This window comes from Rhea pennata, chromosome 1 (assembly GCF_028389875.1).
Source record: "Rhea pennata isolate bPtePen1 chromosome 1, bPtePen1.pri, whole genome shotgun sequence".
Taxonomy (NCBI): Eukaryota; Metazoa; Chordata; class Aves; order Rheiformes; family Rheidae; genus Rhea; species Rhea pennata.
In genome coordinates, this window is record NC_084663.1 from 172,758,026 (window position 1) to 172,775,439 (window position 17,414).

Consider the following 17,414-nt stretch of genomic DNA (forward strand, 5'->3'; position numbering starts at 1 on the left):
CTAGTGTCATGGATGTAATGGACCAGATAACTTATACTGTGTTATGAAAATTCTTTATGTTCTTTTGTCATCTTAATACCAGATTTCTGTCATTATCAGAATTTTATCACTTAATGAAGGCAAAATCAAACAGTAGAAACAAATACTTACTGTACATTTCTTACAAAGAAACTTGAGAAGTTTTAAAGAAGTGATGAAAAATCGTGGGAAAAAAATAGATTATTTTTAAAGATTTCAATGTAGAATGCACCAGGCCACAGATTTCCAAGTGCCAAAGGAAAGTGCAGTTATATAAATCAGGGGTACTTTGAAAATTTCCTTTTTACTTCAAAAAATTATTATGTCAACCTGCCCATTTTGATAGATCACTACAAAGGATCCTACAGGTTTCCAATGCAAATGCATTCAACTACTAGTGCACTAGAACATTTTTGTGATTTGTATTATATTACTATGTTTTTACTAGTTTCTTGGGCGTTGGCTTCAGACTAATTTCATGGCACATTTGAGGTCTAAACCACAGAAAAAAGGACTGAAGGGGGTTATTCATGAACTTGGTTTCCTCCTTCTTTTTTTTTTTTTTTTTTTTTTTTTTTTTTGTTGTTTTTTTTTCCAAATGTGGTGGAACTATTTCAGGAAGCCAGATGTATAATGCTCCTTTTTTGAGCACATGTAGATCAGGATTCGTCAGTGAAAAGGAATATTGCGTGTATTCCAAATGACAACATAAGAGTTTATATAGCTGTTGTATAGTATATTGGTGGTGTTTAATATTCCAAATAATATTCTAAAAGATTAGATCTTTTCCCTGGAGTCTTGGTTTTAAAGAAAAAGCGTTAATGGCTAGGTTTTTCAGTGATATGTTGGGAATAATACTACTTAAGCAGCAGAATGCTGAGAGTGGAAGTTCACTCCAGCTTTTATGCCCTCTTTGTGCAATGGCTGCCTGCTCTAAATTCTTGATAACATTTTCTTCTTAGCTGATGATTATTTTTTAATGAGAAAATGTGATCCACCATGATCCAGAATTACCACCAAGTGACACCTGGGCCCTTAAGCCTTGACTCTGCTCCCATGCAAATTAATGGCAGAACTCCTAATGAATTACTAAGTATTATTTTGGGGCTCTACAGAATAATTTGGTTCAAGAAGGAGTTTTAAGTGAATGGGAAAATTTGAAGTCCTTTCCACACTGAGGCTATGTGCTTACTTGGCAGTAAGAGTTCCTCAAGTTTGTCTAAGTCCCCTACAATTGTTTGGGGTAACTTAAAATTCCTAATTGTCTGTGTTCAATTTCCAGAGAGAGCATGTGGGGCTGTGCCAGGTCAGCTGTTAACCCTTTTCGTTTTTTCAACTCCAGGTATGAAGCATTTTATTGTGTATTATATAATGATATTCTGTTTTACTGACAAAGTCTAGTAGCAGTTCTTTTCAGCTTTCTTTCCCTCTGTGTCATGGTTGGGGCTGGGCAAGGTCTGAATTTGATTTCTGGGGCTGGGTGGGTGGTGGCGTGTATTATGGGACATCTTCCAAGTCCTTGTAAATAAAATGAAAATAGAAAAAAAATTTCATCTGATGTTTGATAATGCGGTTTAAAATGTCCAAAATAGCCTACTGAAATTAAATGTATGTGTCATTTTACACAAGGCTTACAAAATTAATGCTATTCAACATAGTTTATGTTATGATGAGCTGTCAAATGCAGGAAAAGGTATTTGCAAATATCTCCTTTTTTTTCAAGGAGGCCAAAATTTAAAAAACATACTGTGTGACATGCCTAATAGATGCCCTCCTTCGGAGTGCTAAGCTCACACTCAAGCCAAATCCAGCAAGCGCTAGAAGTCATTAGGTACCTCAGGTCCACCGCGTGTGCACAGGTAGAAATGATGTCATATATGACAGAATCGGTGTTCCAATGCTAATAAGGATTACTGTTTTTGTTGGATTAATTGCTCTTGCTTTATTGGATTTTAAAACAGCGCCTAATGAAATGTCAACTCGTAGTGTGTGCTTGCTTGCTTGCTTGTCCTTCCCCCTTCTTTTGTTTGTTTTATGGATCCCTAAGAAGATTCCTGTAGACTTGTCTTCACTGCTTAACAAGTATGAACATGTCACTCCACTAACTTGCTTACAAATCTTAGTAATCCATGGTCCCTCAATCTGTGGAGTACAGAATTAAAAACAACTTCGTATGTTCTGTATAAGTGAATGAGTGCCAGAAAAACATCTAATTCTTCATTTTTATAAGTAGATTGAAGCTTCAAATTTAAGAAGCAATGTTTAAAAGCAGTTGCACTTCCAAATTGCTAATGAGCAGCCAAATACAGAAATCAGTCCTCAAATCCATTCATATCTCCAATTTTCAGTTAACTGCATTATAACAGAGGTACTTATTATTCAGATATTTCCAAAGTAGCAACAGCAACTTCTCTATTTTCTATTGAGGCCAATACAAAGCTTTTAATATTCTATTGGCAACAAAAGTGTAACATTATTAACAGAATTTGAGAATTTGATGCATTGAAAATACATTTGTTTGAAAAAATCCTTAGAATTTTCTTCTATTTAACTGAAAATACAAGTGCAATTTTAGAAGTGATTCTTTCTTTGGAAAAGATCCCACTAATTTCCCTAAGCTTCGTATTTCCAAAATAAATACATATTTCTGATACAAATGTTTGATGTAGGCCCCTTTCACTGTAATTAAAAGTAATATTTGCTACAATTAGCAATTCTATTAGATTCTGTTGTACAGGAAGAGTTTGTATGAGGGAGAGTTATGTTGTCAATTTAGAAAAAAAGTGTTTATGAACTTCCTCTTATCATTTTGACATTGTAGCCTGTATATTAATGAATATGCAGGCCCCATCCATAACAATGAATATGAAATCCTGCTAATTGGACTTCTGAACAGCATGCGTGGGTTATATGTAGATGAAGAAGGCATGATTCATCTTGTGTACTGCTTGTGCAACACTAGACGTTTGTTGGCTCTGACCAGAGCGAGATGAGACCGTAATGTAATATTTTTGTGAGATGAGTAATTGCTAATACAACCAGAAACTTGGGAGAGGATTATAGGGTCTTCTATACCTTTTTGAAATAATGGACCAAATTGTTCAAGAAAGTCACATCTGTCAAGCCTCACTTATGCCATGAGGACCTATCTGTAGAGTGTAAAATGGTGCCAATGAGATAAATATTTAAGTCAGTGTATCATTTGAAATTAGGAATTCATGTGCTTTACTTAAAACTATTCATATTGCTAGGAGAATTTATCACAGGTGGTCTTGCTTCTTGGAGTACAGAGCTATTACAGTTCAGAAACAATAACTGTTCTATGACTGTATATATTTCGTGTGAATGAAATTTCATGCATCCCAGTTTTGAGTTTCTTCAGTTTTGTATTAAGTTATATTTTTTCATTAAATTTCAAGAAGGTTCTTCTTCCATTAAATTACTCTTAAAATTATAGTATTTTAATTATGAAAGTTCAAAAACTTTCTTAGATATTTGATTTTCTTTGTGATGGAGGGAGGATAGAATGGATCATAGTCTTGGAGAAACATTTTTTGTAGGCACCTTCCCCCTCTTTTCATTGTGCTCATGAAACCTACTAAAAGCTGTAAGTTTTCCTCAAATTAATCCTTCCATTCTGTAGTTAAATGGAGGCAAATATTAGTCTCATTCAATATAAAAAATGCATTTATTTACTACAAATTAGTCACCGATGATAGGATCCAAGTGATATATACTGTGCTTAGAACTTTCACCTAAAATTTAAGAGTCCTTGGAACCATTTTCTTCCTACATGACTATATTTTAGTGTAAACGCATGCTTTTAAGGGACTCTGGTGGGAGATCCTATCCACCCAATTGAAATACCTAGAACTGGGTAAACAGGATGTGTGTCCAAAAGTCTTTAGAGGCACCGACTTAGCTCAGGTACGTGTTTAGTATATGTAGACATTTACATTGGGAAGACTGGTTCACTAGATAGTTGAAGTTTAAGTGCAAATTCAGTGCCTAAATTAGCACACTAATCCCACCCATATCTTCAAGCATCTGCTGACCTCCTGGCCAGAGGCCTGGACTGTTGCTTCAGTTCATACATATCAACTGTTCTTTTCCTGTAAAATGTTGAGCATTTCACATTTTGTCTATGTGGCCTCTCCTGATCCAAAAGTACTTCACTATTGATGAAGTGATACTATGTGTGAATTTTGGAGGTTGGCGTGCACAACGTGCTCCTTCAACCCTTGCTGTCTTACAGATGGTACTGCTTTTGCTCCCATATAATTTACTCCTGTTCTTCTTTTTAACACCTCATTCTGCAGATTTGGCCAGATGGGAGATGTTTGGCAGCTGGAGGACCCAGATGCCAAATTCTGGGATATAGCTTTCCTGCATTGGCATGTGGGTTCATTGCTGGCTTTTTGGCTTGCATCTCTGCTAGCTTCTTGGCTAGATCTCTAGCTGGCAGCTGTAGCACTGCCTCTGGGGCTATGTTAGGGTCAAGCTGCTGTGGAGCTGGATGACTTTCCTGATCTGAATTACCCTGCTGGACACCATTTTCACCATAGTTTGCTTTGACTCCTCTACCATTCAAAGACAAACGTTTGCACTTAGTTCTGTTTTATTCCTGCCATTTGTAAGACTAACTAAAAGTAGTAGTTCTCATTTGTCACCAGTTTAAAAGAAAATAAGCATTGCAAATTATACTGTTTCACTTGTTAGGATTCTTATTAAGTCATTAGGAATGTAAGGCTGAAGTCTGTACTTGCAATTCGAGTTCAGGACCAAAATATGACTACAGAACACAGGCTTTGAAAAAAAAATCTCTTAGGTCCAAGCTTTGATTATTTTCAGCTATGAGTGAATCTAGCCTCTATGAAATTAAAAAAAAAAACACATTTGGGGGGAAATATGGATCATTTTTAAGGAAAAATTATAAAGAATAATTTGAAATAGGATGTTACTGATAATAATTAGAAGCACTGTCAGAAGAAAATGCTCAATCTTCTTATTGCCTGATTGGAATTCCCTCATTACATACTTTTGTTTTACCTGAGTTTTTTGTTTTTTTTTCCTAAATGAGGTAATGAAAAATTAATGCATCTAGGACACAGTGCCAAAGTATTTGAAGTAATTCCCTAATCTACTCCTTTTTTCTCCATGCAGCTCAGTGCATAAACATTGCTTTCAATGGGAAAAACTGCAAAATCAGGAGCTAAGACTGCAGCCTGCTAGGAAATTTTCCTTTCTTCACTGAGCTATAGCGAGAGAAAGTTGTGCTACACTGAAGCAGTGGTATCTCTGTTTCACACTCATAAAATCTGGGGGAAAAACATATACTTGAGCAAAAAGCACCATACTAATATTGAGGCCTAATTTAGAAGCAAACTTACACCTATTTTAGCTTTGCAAGGTGACCTGACCTCTGAGCAAAAAGCACTTGACTTTTGTAAAATTATGGGAGAGAGCTGCTTGTCCCTGGAGCTACCGAAAAGGAGATCTTACCAGTCTAGGTCAGGTGTATACTCCTCCTTGTTGACTGTCTAGGAAACCTAAGTGCTTCCATAGGAATGCAGTCCAGTTACAGTGAGTAACTCTTTACTGACTCTAGAATTGGATAACTCTTCAGCAGCCTCTAGAGAGAATCCAGAGGAACTAAAATGGATCTGTTTCACTCAGAGATAGTCCACGTAGTCCACTCCTTTCTGGATCATAATGGAGCAGGGACAATTCTTCTGAGACACAAGCTGGTAGCAGCAACAGCAGTACTCCCACCTTTTGCAGAAGAGCTTTGTAATTAACTTGGCAGTGAAGTGGAAGACCTGAGTTTTACTTTATCAGCACAAGCATCTCAGAGAAGTCTTTAAATCACAGGCTCCATGGCAGTGGCCTAATCATGTGTGGTATTTTGGGAGCAGTGGAGTCTCTCATCTCCCTCTTTACTGGAAATAGACCACCAGATCAGCAGTCACGCAGAAGTCATAGGATGAAGAGGAAAGCTGGTAAGAAGAGCATGAATCCTACCTAAGCAGGTTGCAGGCTGTTTTCTCAAGCAGCATTAGAGCAGAAACAGCTCCAGATACTGAAGCAGAGCTTTCACTGTTCCCCACTCAGAGCTGAGTGCTCAGATTTCTAGCACAATGCCAGGATCCCGCTTTTAGGTTCAACAATAAGTCTTGTGGTTCATGCTTGCCTGCTCCAGAGTAGCTTAGCTTCCCTAGAAGCTCATACAAACAACCCAGAGTCCTTATAGCTGGGGTATTTCTGGGATGCAGAGAAGCTAAATCATCAGTCTGAAGAGGACCTACAGACCAAGTCCCTCGTGCTCTGAGTGAATGACCTCTCCATAGGGCTACTCTGCAAAAAGCTGACATTGCCTCCAGCATCAAACTCTGCTGACTTTTTGGGGCTTCTTTACAAGACAAGGCAAAGTCCAGGTAGTTCCTTTGGTGGAAACACTAGCATTTGTAAACATATACGGAAGTGCCCACACCGTGTGTGGTAAGTGCCCACAGAAGTTCCAGCTCAATAGCAAAGGACCTCATGAGTTTAAGCACATGCCTAACAGGCGGTAGGACTGTTCATGGGTTAGTGGGTGGGATTTTAGTCATGGACCTTTTGGGTGCCTGCCTCCCAAATTAGAGTTGCAGCAAACTGGTTTCCACACCTTCTCCAGATATTTCTCTTTTGAAATCATATTTTCCTCATTTGAATGAACAAGCTTTCAGTGCTGTTTAATATAGTAAGTCCAGATGTTACTCTTTTTTTCTGGAGTATCCCTGTTTGCCCTGTGTTGCCAATCAAAGGATGGAACTGGTCATCCTTTGTTTTTACATCTCAGCCATAGTTTCTTCCCCATTAAGGAGATTCTTGTCACTTTTTGTATCCCAGAGACTTTGGAAATCACACACAGAGTAGAGCAAATTCTCTCTGTTAAAACAAAAACTGTGATTGTTGCCTCTTACACATTCTTTTCATGTGGAGAAACAATGTGTGCTGTTAAAAAAAAAAGAAGTTAAACAACTGTATTCTTTTTTTCCTTTCTTTTGCACCTTCATTAAGTTCTGTAAACAAATTACTGAGGGATTTGGGGTTTTTTTTTGTTTTTTTTTGTTTTTTGTTGGTTTGTTTGTTTTACTTTTTTGAAAATGCATACTGTCAACTGGTTGCTGTAAAACAGGTGTTAAGTTCTTCTCATAAGGCCAGTGTGACCACAAGGCATGAAGAAAGATGAGAGAGCAAACACAAAATCCTGTTTTCTTTATCAACAACTTTCTTTTTACTTGCTGGCAGATATTCGAAGAGAGAGAATCTGTTTACTTCTATGAAAGACCAGCTTAGGGTTTGCTAGATCTCAAGGCAAAGAGAAGGCATAGTTTCTAACCTGCAAGCTATTCACTCCATGTGATGAGCTAAAGTCATTTGTGGATTTGTGTGTTGCATTTTGACATGATTAAATGTTTTAAGTCTATTGATTTCATGCTGGGGATTAATGATGCTGAATGAAAGAGCATCAAAGAATAAAACGTGTTTACATGCCTGATTATAATACCTTAAAAAAGAGCCAGAGAACCTATTATTGGATAGGAGTGAGATAGCAGCAGAACCAATCATGCATTCTGCAATGAAAGGAAGCTGAATTAACTTCTTTAGGCATAGAAAGAAGAAGAGAAGAGGTTTGATAAGGATTGACTGTACCTTTCTGAATACTTAACACTTATGTTTGACTTGTTCTTTTGGAACAGCGGATTAAAGAGGTTTCATTATCAAGTGCTGCAGATCTGTTTTACTGAACTAATCAAAGCATGATGCTTAGCTGCGTGTGTTTAATGAGACTGTCTTTTAACTTGTTGGTTAGGGCAAATTAATAAAGGGCAAGACCTAAAGATGCTCAGTGCAAGTATGGACTGGTGATACAGTAAAGAGAGAGACAGTATTTGCTGCTTTGAATTTGCATGATCCTTTCAGGTCTGTTTGCTTTAGCATATTAACTCAAACTATCTCATAGTTATCTTAAAATGTTCATAGTACTAATTTGTTTGCATCTGCTTTCTGCAAATGTTCTTCATGGCTGTCTAAATTCATGAGTCACAGTAAGGTGTCACTTTTGATTTACCAAGATAATAGTAGATGAAGATGGAAAAGACCTGTTTGCTCATTAAATCCATCCTTTTAAAAGCATAGTATAGAATCATCCACTAACATTAAACTGTTTATATCCCCGATGTTAGCCAGAATACCAAGGAGAGAATTTATTTATTCTATAGCTGTGGAGAAGGATGCCTTAAGGATCAACTTAGCAAGTGAAATACTTGATGCCTTGAGCATGGGAAAAGTATAAACGTGCAGTCTAATACTGCTGAGTAAATATCTGACGAGACTAGCTCATGTACACGTTTGGTTTGCTCTGCTGACCCTGTGATTTGGATTAGCATATGTGAGATGAATTCAGCGGTCTGATACAAAGTGCAATTTGTTTGTCTCAAAAGGGATTGAATGATTATGCTGGGTTTGGGGCAGCAGAGGGGGTTTTTGACAATGTGAGATTTTTATTTTATTTTTTTCACTTCCACTTAATGCAAGGCCTGAAACCCTTAGTTACAGAACAAAGTGCCCAGGCAGTAACTGAGGTTGTGTAAACCCAAGAGAAGAGTAATGACTGTTTCTTGCAAGCTTCCTGCTTCGGTGCAGGTGCAGGAATCAGGAGCGCCTGAATAATTCATAATGTGCAAATTAGCCCCAGCTTGCTCCCACTACTCGGATTTTGCTTTTAGTTACCTACCTGGTTGCTAGAAAGAACAGAATTAGAGGAAGATGGCACGACTGAGGAGGGCATGGCAAAAAGTGTTACAGTTTAAAGGCCAGTCACAGAAACTGCTTAATATTCTGTGTGTCTGAAGAACTGGTGCTTATTGTGGAATTGGAATGTGCATTGATTATTCATGAAGTGTTTTCTCAGGAAGAAATAAGCTCGGGGGGGTCCATTCCAATGCTCTCAGAGGGGGAAAACGTCCTTCTAAGAATTCAGTTTTTCTCACTTTTATTGTTATTGTTTCTAAGAATTATTGGGTGAAAAAAAATCTCTTAAAAGCCCATTTAAAGCTGTTAAACTATATGAGAGTATGCATTTATTATGTTAAAATGTGTCTGAACTAAAGGGTCCAGAGAAATTTCGCTAGAAGTTACGGATGTTAGGATGGTTACTGCTTTGCGTAAATGTGGATTCCAAGAGCTTCCAGCGCAGTGTTTGAGTTAGTTATATCTGAAAATGTAATGTGCAATTACAGCTTGTATTTTTATCATTTAAAAGGCAACATTCCTCTATTTAAAATTCAGTCAGTAATGGTTATTTTTGCTGTTGGATTACTTGTCTGCTTTCTGTTCGGAAGAAAGAAATGAGATGCGAACGGTGCTTAATTCTGCTGCCGCGCGAGATTGCGTCTCCCCCAAATAACGTCAAGTGAAGGCTTTGCTGCGGGCGGCTCTGGCGGGCGAGGGGAACTCCAGGCGTGAGTCTGCAAGCGCTTTTTGAGCTGTTAGCATGTCGCTGCGTAGCACAGAGAGGAGTCTGCCTGAAAAAGGCACCGTATTTCTGCCGCATGCCCGAATAGCCTTTGGAAATCTCTTATTTGGGAGATGGAAGTACCCAACATGCCTCGCAGGGGTAGGAGCAAGGTAGCGAGTTCTCCCTGTTGGTGGCAGATGCTAATGCGGAGCAAAGCTCCCTTAATGGTGTTGCTGTAATGAATGCAAACAGCAGAAAGACCCAGCAGAAGGAGAAGCTTCTCTTTTTAGCGGGCTTTTTTTTTTTTCTTCCTCCTTTCCCCCATCTTTCTCCTCCTTTCCCCTTCTTCCTCCGCTCTCCCCTGCCCACCCCCTGAACCCGGCTGCTGCGTGCAGCAGCGGGGTCACGTTGCAATCATCTGGTTTTGTATTTCCCTCACTCAGGGAGCTGGAAGATGAGCTGGCGCTCATTTCTCGCCGATTCTGTCATTTCCGCCAGGCCCCAGCTTGGGCGCGCGCCAAGCCCAACAGGTGACCCACGCCGCTGCCGAGCTGCGGGAAGGAGCCGTGTGTGCAGGAGGCGGCGCGGCGGAGGGGCTGCCTGGCCCCGCTCCAGCTTTCGGTATAATTCACACCCCTCCCGTACTGAGCAGAAAATCTGTGCGGAGCAGCTCAGCTGTGGCAGCCATTGCAGGGAAAATGTTAATAAAGCGCCCTGGAGGAGTACAGCCCGTGCGAGTGCAAAGGTGCACTCTAATCGGAAAGAGAAGCTGTGGTTGGTCCTGGCTATCCAGGAGAATTACACGTATTTTTTGATGTATTTATTGTATATACATTTATTTACTTTCAAGTAGATAATATAATTTTGCCCCTGTGGAAATATAATCAAAAATAATAATATTCGCCCTGCCAGCCGTCGTAGGAAAATAAGCGTTTCAAGAAATCCTTATTTTATAGACTTTCTCATCTGTGTAAGATTTTGTTTGGACGGATGTGACAATTCAGTTAAGCTTTTTCTTTGAAAGAAGTAACTTGCTGAGCTGTGTGGAAATTATTTGGATGGCCAGTTAGCTGCTGCTCATCAGCGAGGATCACCTTGAGGTGTCAAACTGGGGACAGCCAGTACAGCAGCAATGCAGAGTCATGCCATCGCTGGGCATCTCAGCCAAGGAAGCACAACTATACTGGGCTTGACAGAAGTGATTTTTAGAACACATTAAAAACTTCCAGGAATCCTCAAGACAGTCTCAAAGAATTATTTTTTTCAGAGGAAACTTCCAAAGGAATTTTTTTAATAAAAACAAAGTTATATTTAGAAGATGACAAGGGCTTAAGAAAACAAGTTTCAAAACATTATTCCAAGGCTTAAGTTAACGCCTTGGTATATCACAAAATATGAGATGATATGTCCCTAGAAATCCTAAGTGCATGTTTGTATTTGCAGTCCAGGCTGATGTCTTAAGATAGATACTTTGTGGCCTTAATCCTCTGCAAAATAGATGGTGTCTCAAATTCTTTCCAGTCTGTACACACAGAAGCTAAGCTGCATCTCGTACCTGTGGAGTCAGTATTAGTGGTGTGAAAGCTGAAGGCTGCATATAGACGAGGTATAAATTTTCCATCTGCGCTTTTGCAGGGAGCGGGGCTCAGTCTCAATGCACCATAGCGCATTTCAACAGCCAGGGCAGGCTGCTGGGAGAAGCGAGCTGGGAAGCTTGTATCAGCTCCTCTGGTCAAAATGAGGTATTGCAGCAAATTTGCACAGAAGCAAGCATTCCTAATACCTGCCTGGTCCTGCTCTACGCAAAGGAGAAGCACAAACAGTACAGAGGGGAAACTCTGTTATGAAACATCAATATATTTAGTAATGGTTCTAGCAGCTAGCCATCTGCAATCCTTTCCACTAAGCCAGGAATCTAGGATTTCATTGCTGTGCGACAGCTATGTTGATCTGCAGTTTGTCAGGTGTCTCTAGCGGGTGGAAGAGACCTGGCTTGGAAGCACTGCATCTCAGAGGGAGCTGGTGCATGGAGGAATGAACCTAAAGGAGATTGAGGACTTGAACTGCAATGAGTGTTTCATGAGTACACGCTTACTTATCGTGGACTTGTCCTCCCCTGCTAAACTGTGCTGATGGACACTAGCATCTCTCTGACTTTTTTCCCCTTTTGCCCCTTCCTTTCTCACTGCTAGCTTACTGATTTTGTCCCCTTCTAAAACTAAATAAGTCTACTATCAGGAACTGAGGTGTTGCCTTCAAAACAATCTGAAGTTTTCTGAGCTCTCCAGCATATGTGGTGAGGCTGTCCTAATCCCTACGTTTGCAGTGGGCTCTAATAATCCCTACAACAGCCTCTGCTGTCACTCTTGCTTCCCCTCAAGTTAAGCAGCTGATTGGACAAATTTCTTTCTCAGATGCTCACACACTGCCCTCAGAGACCCCTAGAAAACCCCCCAAGGGGCAGGGCAGGATGAAATAGTGGCTTTTATTGGCAGGATGATCAGGGTGAGCCCAGTGATGCCCTTCATCCCAACACAGCAGTACCAGTTGGGGCAGCTGGAGAGCAGGCAGCAAAGCTTTCCCCTTGCATTGCCTCAACATAGCCTGGCCCAGGCAAATGCCCTCCTAAGAGTACTTCAGGCTGGAGAAAAGCAACCTGCTTTGGCCCCTGGAAAGCCAGGTTTTCCGATAGTTTGACAGGCAGTCTAAAGCAGATCCATCCTTATGCCAGCCCCGTGGAGCACCCTTGCAGCTCTCCCCCCTGCTGTAGCACATACCTTACTATTATTAATAGTCTGTAGGCGCCAACAATGTGCTTTGCTCTGGACAGTACACAGTTGTCCAAAGAGCAGGGAATCATATGGCAATTGTTTGTGAACTTGTAGATGTATTTGGTAATGAGTGCTCTAGGTTTCCTTAGTCTTTTTTTTTTTTTTTTTTAATGTACCTTCCCAGCATCTCTCTTGCCTCCTCCCCAGCATATTCCCTCAGCAGGCAAAGGACACTATGGACCCTCCAGCAAAGGCGAGGGAAGTGCTGTGAGGAGGCCACAGAGGTGTGTGGGAGCAGCAGGCTTACATACATCCTTGCAGTTCAGTGGGAGTAGATCTACAATACCAGGCGGGCTGTACAATTCCCTAAACAGTGCATCCTTAAAAATTCAAGGAAGGTGAGTAAGAGAAACATGTCTGTCACAAATTCTTCTAACATATGCAATTAAATGTGCAGAGTCCCACAGTGTGATTAGTTACTATGTAAGAAAGTAAACGACTTCTGTGTGTTTAATATGGTGTATCTTGGCCCAAAGTCACAGACTTTATCATTCCATCATTGGGAAATCAATAAAAGCTTCAAAAGCTGTGGCTATTATTTGTTGAACTGTAAATCCTTAATAGTCATGTTTACTTTGGAACTGATAAGTCTTTCAAATGCATCTACTCTTGGGCTATGTGAGTCAAAGTCAAAAAGTGAGTGAAATAAGACATGGATTAGCATGCAAGTAAATGTGTGCTTTTGGAAGAAGAGTGGACTTGGAAAGCATGTTGACAAAACTTTTGCAGTCACAGGGATTCCTCTGAACATGTGAAATAATAACTGGCAATGTGTATTGAACCTCACGTCCCCCCTCTTCAGTGTTATTCCTGTGATCCATATACTTCCTCTCGTTGCATCGCTTCCTCCTATTTTTCCACTCCTTAAACTTCAACTGTTTCATTGCATATTAGCTCACTGAGGCACACAGTTTGTCTCTTAAACTACTCTCTGAAGTACTTAGTGCTCTTTTGGGTGCGATAGAAGTAATAATAATAATAATAATAATAATTTGCCAGGTGTACTGTGTCAAGTTTTTCTTGTATTGTTTGCAACTCAAACATGAAGTAAGGGGGACTGCTGAGTGTTGATAGTTCAGTTGTAAAGTTAGCCTCCAGAACAGGGAAGGGAAATGGTCTGGTTTGTTACTGAATGTACTCAGAAATAATGTCTGCCTTCCAGTACACCCTCGCTTCAGTTTTTTAGGATTGCATATTTTCCTTGTATGCAGCATCACCAAAGGTCAATAATAATAAGGGCTAAGTGGCTTATAGCACAAAGGTAATAGAATGATCTAATTACACCAGTCATCATTTTCATTGTTAATTCAATGTTGTTTAACTTTTCACTGGTTTCTCCACTATGAATGTGGCAATGGACAGCCAGATTGAACCATCTGCTGCTATTGCTTGAAAGGCGCAAAAGGCAACGCAAAGAAAATTGATTGACTGCAGCGGCCTTTTGAAGAAGAGGCCTTACTTGAACCAGAAGTAACTGGAGGGAAGTGCAAACTGACTTTAATTTTCTAGCAGACCTGTGAATGCTAAGGATGTGTACAGCAGTTCAGAAAATGCATTCAGCGTCTGGTCGGGTTCAGATCACATTCCCTTGGCTTTCTTATTGTTACTGTGTTTGCTTCCAACAAAGGCAACATTGAGGAATTCTCTAGCTTTTACACTTAATGTTAGATATGTAATTGGGTGGAGAATTAATGTAAACTTAAAATAATGTAGTTTCACAGTCATTATACTGTTTAGCTTAAATTATTTAGCTTTGTGTCTCCAGTATCTCCCCAAAGCCCTGCCATTACTGATCATCTGACTCTCTTTATTAGCTTGTATTTTTCCTTAAAAGCAAGGCCTCATATACAGTGTAATTATCCAGCAGCGTCGATTAACTGCATAATTCTCTTTTCCATAAAACTGCTGTGTAAATTCCTTTTCATTTCACAAAAATGACTAGTCAGGCAATTTTGCGGAGATTTATTCTTTTAGATTCCCTCTCCTAACCACCCTCTCCATCAATGTATGGACTGATCACGGTGAGAGATCATTAACTACTGTAACATATGATCTCAGTGCAAGCCCTGCAAGGATTACAGTGGAGACACTTAGAGTAGGTTCTGTACTCTTGTTACTTCCACTATGAAACCTGGTGGGTAAATATTGCTGAGAGATCCTTTATAGAGTAAAGATATTTTTAGGGAAAAATGTCTTAACACCAAGATCAAGCGTGCTTGTTTGCTTGAGTGATTTGCTTGAGTGAGCTGTTGAAATCTCAGCATTTCTAAACCTTTCAGACTACCTCTTGCTGCTTCCAGGATGCTTCAGTTCCCTCTGCAGCCTGCATGTCCCATTTTCTTTCAGTGCTCTCAGTTCCTCAAGTGCAAACCCACTTGGCTTGGCAGTGACTTTTCACCTCTTGTCTCTCAGACCAAGACCAGGAACTCCACCTACCCCTTTTCCATGCTGTTAGCTTTTTCGTCATGCTGTGTTCACTAACTCGCTGGGCTAGATGATACTGAAGAGAAAGCATGTCCTTCTGAGGCTACAAAATACTCTCAAATAGGAAGTGGCCTTATCCTCATCAGCTCATCATTTGGATTGGGTCAGGACATGCAATGGACAGTGTAGTGCAAAGAGTCCTGCTGTGTTGGACAGATGAATAGCCTGGCTGTTAAGAACTGAGTCTTTTTTGTTCTCATCACTGTCATTTCTTATTTTTTTAAAAATTCTAAGCTGTCCTTTGTTGCACATGTACCGTATTTGTAAATACCTCTATAATTGGGTGAAATTCTGTCATTCTAGCTCTCCTGTCATAAGATCCAGCATACCTGCTTCTCTGATGTGAGGCCCCTTCACTAAAGTTGGTATTTGGTTTCCAAAGGGTATCTTTCACTAGCGAATATGTAGAAACAAGTGGGCAAAGACTAAAGGAACCTTCATATTGAGTCAGGCCACACAGACCCAGTAACCTGTCTATGACAGTGGCCAAAAACATGTTTTTCTAATGAAAGAGTACAAGAACAAGATTAGTGTAGAGTGATTCTTCCTCTGGAGTACCCACTTCCGCTTCCCCTGTCTTCCAAAAAATCTTGTGCGCCTTCAGACTCTGAGGTTATTTCTGGACAGTAATGTTTAGTATCCATATATGGGCCTTCCCTCTATGAACTTGTCTAATCCTTCTTTGAGGCCATTTATGCTTTTGGCCTCTGCTCTATGCTGAGGAAATGAGTTCCAAGTATGAGTCCTGTGAAAAAAGGTCCTTCCTTCTCTTCATTTTAAGCCTCCAGTTCTTGAAAAAAAATAGTGAATAATCACTTCCTATCACACATTCTTGGCGGTGCAGAGCTCCGCTATCTCCCCTCAGTTATCTCACAAACATGGCATTCCCAGGGTAGTGTATTTGTGGACCAGCTGTCAAAGATGTGGCTGAAATAATTTTCATGGGGAGAGTTTTAGCTCTGCTCTCCTTGAGGAGACAAATTAATCCTAGAGCTGTCACTGTTTGAATCTATTACTAAGAATAGGATAAATTAAAGAAGCACGCTTCTTGCTATTCATACAAAACTATTTGATCACTCTTTACATTCAGAACATCACTACAAATCACTTTTCATGACACAAAGAGTTTTGAAGCTTAAAACTGCTGAAATGCTAGTTATTTAACTGCTCTCAACATTTGCTTCTAATGATCAGCCTGCTATTTTTTAAGTATGACAAAATGATACATGTTGCTGTTCTGCTACTTGAGATATTGGAATTTCCCTGTAGAACTCCTTTCTGCAGTGCCAGAAAGAACTAGGATTATCATACCAATTGCTCTAATTATTTCCAGATTTCTTTCTAGCTTGTATTTCTGGAGCTAATTTGTTGTCTTTTTTATTGTTTTAAGTCCTTTTTATTTTATCCCATGCACCTGTGCTTTTAGACTACATGCTTTTCTGTTAATGTTCTGTGTTGCTGTAAATTACAGAAATGAGCAGATGGTGTCAGACAAATAAGTATTCTCTGCAATTAAAGAAAAAGGTGATTTAATGTGTCTAAAAATGCAAATATATATTTAGCAAGTTTTAATGTCAGTTCCCAAGTTTCAGACTTTAATCATTGTGCTTAAAGTGATCCTGACATAGTTATATCTCTGTTTTTTCTACTCTCAATGACCTTAACAGCCAATAGTTTTGTTGACACATCATGGCTTGGCAAATAGAAGCTGAAATAGTAAATGGACTATCCTCTTTGATGTGTTTCATAACTCTTTTCCATCAGGCATTTGGAATACTGTTTTTAAATGTCTGATTATACTCAATGTAATTAGAAAGCTATTATATATGTCTGACTTTAAGGGGAGAGAAGTAAACACTTCAGTACACTTCTTTTTTTCCACTTCCACTGCAGTGTTGTTACTGAGCATATTCTCTCCTATTAATTACTGGATTATCAAGGCATGGAAGTAGCTATCTCCAAATCTCCATAGGCCTTCCACTAAAAGCAGTTGTTAAAGCTAAAGAAAGATCATTGTGGAAAGTTAGAGAATGTTATTGTTCAGTGCACCATAAACCCTGTGTTTCCCCCTCTCAGGTTTCAGTAGTACATCTCTCTACTGCAGAAAGGATTTCTGCCTGTATATATAAAGTAATAACTCCTCTACATTAGCGGTCCATTCCTTATCATTGGGAGAAAAGGGTAAAAATGTGTTGTGCTGCAATGATTTGCTTAATTGTAACAGAAGTCAGGCTGCAAACCATGCTAAGTCATAAAGGTCACAGCTTCTGTGAAAAGTTTCTCTATTAATAGTCTGTAAGTATTTTGTTTCTGCCAGGCTAGTGCTTGAACCAAATTAGTCCCTCATTACAAGTCTGATACATTAAAGTCAAGAGTGTATCAGCGTGCCTGTATTGCCTCCAGACACCCTCCATGGTCCCTTGCTCAGACTGCATTTTTGTAAATGTACGAGTATGGCAAATACGAGTAGACAAGTGACTAAGCAATTTGTTGGGCAATCAAACAATTTGTAAAACAAATGAGTATTTTTTTCTTTTCCTTTTTTCTCTGCTCTAAAATGTATTTCCCAAGCCACCACC

General features: G+C 39.6%; 1 protein-coding gene across 5 annotated transcripts in view; it reads left to right on the top strand.

The window, feature by feature from the left end:
* Nucleotides 1-17,414, top strand: part of KLF12 (KLF transcription factor 12) — a 262,186-nt gene that overhangs the window by 193,509 nt on the left and 51,263 nt on the right. For 4 of the 5 annotated variants that reach the window (XM_062566900.1, XM_062566904.1, XM_062566901.1 and 1 more), the window contains one exon: nucleotides 1,301-1,360. The exons of the other annotated variant lie outside the window; for it this stretch is intronic. In XM_062566900.1, coding sequence (XP_062422884.1) covers nucleotides 1,301-1,360 — 60 coding nt within the window. The remainder of the gene's footprint in view (nucleotides 1-1,300; nucleotides 1,361-17,414) is intronic. 5 annotated transcript variants of the gene reach the window in all.